A 6,000-nucleotide genomic window follows, 5' to 3' on the forward strand; every position below is an offset into this window, starting at 1 on the left:
GGTTCAGTTGAGTTGTTTAAACAATCATCTGTCCTCCCTCTATCAGGTCCTTCTGGGCCGTTAGTACTTCCTGGTTCGGGAGGTCACCCCCTATTGGTCCAGGGCCAGTCCATTGCCCCGGTAACAGGCGCCTCCTCCCTGCCAGCCCCTCCAATAGCAGAGCAGAAGGAGGTGGAGACAGAGATGGGACCAGCAGTCACCATCATGAAGCCCATCCTGAGGTTTCTACAGCTGCTGTGTGAGAACCATAACCACGATCTACAGGTTGGTATACTACTAATCTCTCAAGAACAGATTCAGAGCTGCGCTACTGAATCCGTCGGAAGCCCCGTTCAGAGCGTGTGAGCGTTGGCCTACAAGTGGGCGTGCCTTCAGATCAGGAAGCAGGCCGCGCTTTACCCAATCAAATGTAGTGGGCGGGATTTACATCTGTGCCCTCGCTTCCCACTGAAAACAAACCCAAACTCATTTAACAATAGCGTCCTCGGAGCAAACAAAACCACGGAAAGTTAGTAACATTTTAACTTGTTCTTTCATCATAGAAACAAGTGGGCTTATAACCAAAACGATGTTCTTTGGGAGAAATGGTGTTTGTGTTCCGTGGAGAAATATTGTTAGTGGGAATGAAAACATAGTCGCACCACCGGAAGTGGAGGGCTGAGGGCAGACCAAAACGCCGGTTTCCAGTCAGCGTCGGTCTATTTAATCACTCCCCTCAGAGTCAAATGTAAAAATGAAACGCGCTGGGGCGCTGTTTTTCCTTTTTATTTGACGATGGGTTCCCAGATTGGTACTGTATACTTCTAACCAAATAAGTACAAGTTACTACCAACTAATTAACCAAATAAGTATAGTCATTATAGTAAAATATCTCCACACTCGTCTGGGAACACCTCAGGATCCCCCGGTTAGCCCATTAAGACCTGGAACGCATCTGTGTCACTTTAGATTTCTTTGGCTATTCAAAAATAGCAGATCTACAAGCTCATAGCGCGGCACTCGGATCTGCTATTTTTGAAAATTCTTGAAACATTTTTTTCTAGATTTTTTTCAAAAAACTATTAGGATTTAGAAAACATTTTTAAGAATCGCCTCAGGTCTTAATGGGTTAGAGTAGGCTAATGTGACCAGGGAAAGAGAACGCTGGGATTTTATGCTGGAACTGCCTCTGCAACGCAACTCTGGATACGCGGACAAGGATGGATGGATGGATGGATAACTTTGTAGTGTTCGGTTTGAAGTTACACCTTATTCTGCCGGTATATCTCTTTGCCCCATCCTTGCAGAACTTTCTCCGCTGCCAGAACAACAAGACCAACTATAACTTGGTGTGTGAGACTCTGCAGTTCCTGGACATCATGTGTGGAAGCACCACCGGAGGTCTAGGCCTGCTGGGCCTCTACATCAACGAGTCCAACGTCCACCTCATCACACAGACCCTGGAGACGCTCACAGAGTACTGCCAAGGACCCTGTCAGGAGAACCAGGTACTGTAGGACTAATCTATCACAGAGTACTGCCAAGGACCATAGATATAGAAACCTAGATACCTAATTGGCCTCTGCCGTTCATTGGAGCGACCTGTATCTCGGGCGCCATTTTGGAGATGGCAAGCTTCCTGACTACTGGCCAATCACATCGCGTCTTTTCCGGGACTTGTCAGAATCTAGTTGTATAAAAATATCCCGTTATATTTTTATACAACTAGATTCTGACATGTCCCTGAAAAATGGTGCCCGAAATACAGACGCCTCAGAGCTGGAGGAGGCGTCTACCTTTATATGTCTATGCTAGGGCTTTCACCAACTAGTCGACTAGTTGACTAATATAACCACTAGTCGACCTTGTTGGTACTAGTCGAATAGTTGAAAAAACTAAAAAGGGGGTCAAAAGCATGCCCAATAATACTACCACAGGGTCAAATGAGTCGACCAGTAAAAATCTCTAGTCGTGAAGGCCCTAGTCTATGCCTAACCCTGTCAGGAGAACCAGGTAGGACTAATCTATCACAGAGACAGAACCAGGTAGAACTAATCTGTCATGGAGACATAAAACCAGGTACAATGAATCTATCGCAGAGACAGAACCGCATTTGTGTACTCATGTATCTGTGTGTGTGTGTGTGTGTGTGTGTGTGTGTGTGTGTGTGTGTGTGTGTGTGTGTGTGTGTGTGTGTGTGTGTGTGTGTGTGTGTGTGTGTGTGTGTGTGTGTGTGTGTGTGTGTGTGTGTGTGTGTGTGTGTGTGTGTGTGCGCGTGTGCGTGTGTCAGACATGCATTGTGACTCATGAGTCCAATGGCATTGACATCATCACAGCTCTGATCCTGAATGACATCAGTCCTCTGTGCCGCTATCGCATGGAGATGGTTCTACAGCTGAAGGTAACAACAACATCACGTTATCTTTTGTACACATAGATATAATAGATATAGATGGTGAATGGAAGCTGCCATATCACCCCGAGGGAAGTTACAGCAGCTGACCCACCAGTGCAAGCTTACTTACTTTATTTGTTTATTTGGGAGGGACAGAAATATCCATGAACACAGCAACAGAAATGCGTACAGTAGTGTAAATACAGTACGTCCCTAACATATAACAATAAAACAAGATATTACAGAAAGAAACAGATACAGTACATGTTCCTGCCATGTAACCTCAGACAACGAAGACCACAACAAAACAACAATATAAATAGAACCAAACCAAACCAAACAAGTTGTGACGTCGTGGTCGGTCCTCCCTTTAGCCAATTTTAATATAAGATAATGTGTGTGTGTGCGCTTGTCCATATATGGAGATCCCAGAGCCACCCCAAGTTGGTAATTATCAGAGTACTGGACTGGTGATCAGAACTCTGATAATAGCACTAAATTAGAATATGTATTTATTATTATTATATTGTCGCTGTCGTGCAGAAACCATCTACATTTTTTAACTTAAAAAAATAATAAAATTAATCAGTGCTATTGAACACCCATTACGTCTGTGTGTGGGTTTTACAAATATTGAACCAATGAAAAGTATTTAAAAGTGCTTCTGACTAAACCTCCTAACTCCATTGGATCATCAAACTGTCGGTCAAACCACCTGAGCTGTATTTGGGTAAAGTGATGATAATATAAGGACACATTCAAGTATCTGACAATGTATAAAGTCACCATACCAACTTTGATGAGGCAGTATTGTGTTGTTCTAAAAACAAGTTGTTGTTGTTTTTTTTTCGGAAAAGTTTATTATTTGGTCATAGCTGGTTTCTGCCCTACTGTAACAATCACCCTTTTACTTTGAAGGGAAAATTATTAACTAAAGGAAAAACAACGGGATCGGCAGGTTTTTAACTGAAATTACTTTATATAAATAAGGCACAAATGAAACAATTGACAACTTAAATGGTAAATAAATATATAAATAAATATATAATACACATCGGCTTTTAAATAAACTTCTGTCCCTAACTCTCTCCCTAATAAACTAAATAAATAAACAAACAGATCAACAAAACAATATTTCTTTCACAAGCATATTCCCACCCAAATCACAGCTTCCCCCGTAAACAATCAACAAAGGTACAACAAAAGTTACTTAGTCAGAGCGCTGCACGGACGGTCGGTTACCCGCTTTACAAACAATAACAAGCAGTCCCCCGTTATGGTCCGAACGGCTTCTTGACGCCGCGGGAATATCTATTATGTCCTTTAATCCAAAATGAAACGTAAACGGTCTTCCGCACTGGCGATCCAAATAATAACTTAAGTTTGGGGTACCCCGTAAATTGTAATCCACAGAACAGAAAGCTGGGGTTTATATCACCGCGGCGGCTCCGTCAGAATTCCTCCGCTCTATGGTGTTTCCGCCATACACCCAGCACTCGATTCCCCGCAGCGTAGCAACGACCATGTCCGTTGTCCGCAGGGCTCGTCCGTTCTTAATTCTTGGCTGCAGCCTACTCCTGAGTTTAAACTTTGACTTAAACTTAAACACAGTATTACTGGCGCCTCGGAGATCTCCTCTCTCTTCCCCCTGTTGCTTCTCCACAGGTTTGTTTGCTCGATTCCCTTCGCCCTGAACCGCACCCTCTATTAGTAACGTTGGGTGGCAGTCCAACATGTTACATATACATGCATACGTAAATCAGATGTTACATATCAATCAGACATAATAACACCCATAGATCAAGCAGGTAAATATAATAAATATAATGTGCATTTGTCACACTACAGCAGAGATATATAAATGTAGTTTTGACAAATGTTGGTGGTGGTGTGTCTCTGGTTTCCAGGACAACGCCTCCAAGTTGCTATTGGGTCTGATGGAGAGCCGTCATGACAGTGAAAACGCTGAGAGGATCCTGCTCAACCTCCGACCCCGAGAACTGGTACCAAAAGCCCTCCATTCAGTCATACATTCAATTTGTATTGATTGAATACTTTATTAACATGCTTATCAATAGTACAGATACTAGGGGTGTGCCGATATATCGTCCCGCGATATATCGTGATACGTATTCGTGATGATATGTATCGTTTTGGCGTTTTTTTTTTTGCAATAATAATAATGCAAAAACAGAAGTATTTGTTTGCATTTGCTTTCCCCCCCCCTCCCCCCCCCCATATATTTTCATAAGCTTTTTTTCCCCCCCATATATTTTCATAAGCTTTTTTTCCCCCCATATATTTTCATAAGCTTTTTTTCCCCCCATATATTTTCATAATGAAAATGTGCCATATATCGTATCGATGTTGTGAGCCCAATATCGTATCATATCGTATCATAAAATTTGTGTAGCGGCACACCCCTACTAGGTACAGTCAAAGGTCATGCTAAAAGGATCCATTGTGGTCCTTTGTACTCAATTCAACAGTCAGCAATCACTCACTCACTTGCTCAATCATTAATTTACTCACTCATTCACTGAATGAATGTTAGTGAATTCATTCATTCAGTCCCTAAACGTTTGTAAAGCAATTGTGTGTGCGTGTGCGTGTGCATGTGCGTGCGTGTGCGTGTGGGTGTGTGCAGGTGGAGGTGATAAAGAAGGCGTTCCAACAGGAAGAGGAAGAGGAAGAGGAGGGAGGTGAGGTCTCTCCCAGGGAGGTTGGTCATAACATCTACATCCTGGCTCAGCAGGTAATCAATCAATCAATCAATCAATCAATCAATCAATCATTTAATGTCTCATGCTTCAATTAAAAAGACTATAAACCGGTCACTATAATAGCCAAATTCCAATACTCAAATTTATGCATCCTCTGTCTGTCCCCCAGCATGGCGATGTTACAGTGACATTGGTGACCTACCGAAATATGTGACCATCTTGTGGACTTCACATAACGTCAATGTCCGAACGTAAATCGAGTTAAAACCTAGTATGCTCTGTTAATAAACAAACAGCAGTGAAGTCACAAGATGGTCATATTTTGGCAGGTCACCAATTCTTCCGTAACACCACCAGAGGACGCAGACATTTGAGTATTGGAATTAGACGTATATATGTTAACAATGTGTAGAGTGCTCTTGGAAAACAAGGAAACAAACAGAAAGGCAATCCAATCCAAATCTATGAAAAGATCTGTGAGGAAATAAATGAAAAGCCTCTTTTATTTATTGCTTTATTATTATAGTTAAAACTTGTGGCTGTGGCCTCACTTATAGTAGCAACAACCAAAGAGAGGCAATCACATGACCCAGAAAATAACACGACAGGTGAAACAAATAAATGAAACATAATGAAAGCTACATAATTCTGAAAGTAGTGATGCATCAAGCTACTGGGAAATGTAGTTCAGCAAGTAGCTTAGCTGCTTATAGAGCTGCCAAACACTGGATGAGATCACTGTTTATTTAGCCTCAGAGGGGGATGCCTGTCTGAGACAGCAGCCAGGGTGAAACACTGGAGACATACTGTAACAGATTAAAAAACTAAAACAAACCAAAATAAATAAGATAGTTTAGATACATTATAGCCTAATATTTTTTACCTAAATAAACCAATAAACCA

General features: G+C 41.9%; 1 protein-coding gene across 2 annotated transcripts in view; it reads left to right on the plus strand.

Moving 5' to 3' along the window:
- The window catches only part of itpr3 (inositol 1,4,5-trisphosphate receptor, type 3), a 109,284-nt gene that overhangs the window by 86,881 nt on the left and 16,403 nt on the right, over positions 1-6,000 (plus strand). For both annotated transcript variants that reach the window (XM_084070220.1, XM_084070221.1), the window contains 5 exons: positions 47-264; positions 1,287-1,487; positions 2,270-2,380; positions 4,282-4,377; positions 5,022-5,129. In XM_084070220.1, the coding sequence (XP_083926346.1) occupies positions 47-264; positions 1,287-1,487; positions 2,270-2,380; positions 4,282-4,377; positions 5,022-5,129 (734 nt within the window). The remainder of the gene's footprint in view (positions 1-46; positions 265-1,286; positions 1,488-2,269; positions 2,381-4,281; positions 4,378-5,021; positions 5,130-6,000) is intronic.

The sequence above is a fragment of the Gymnoscopelus microlampas genome (genome assembly GCF_963454915.1).
Source record: "Gymnoscopelus microlampas genome assembly, chromosome: 10".
Taxonomy (NCBI): Eukaryota; Metazoa; Chordata; class Actinopteri; order Myctophiformes; family Myctophidae; genus Gymnoscopelus; species Gymnoscopelus microlampas.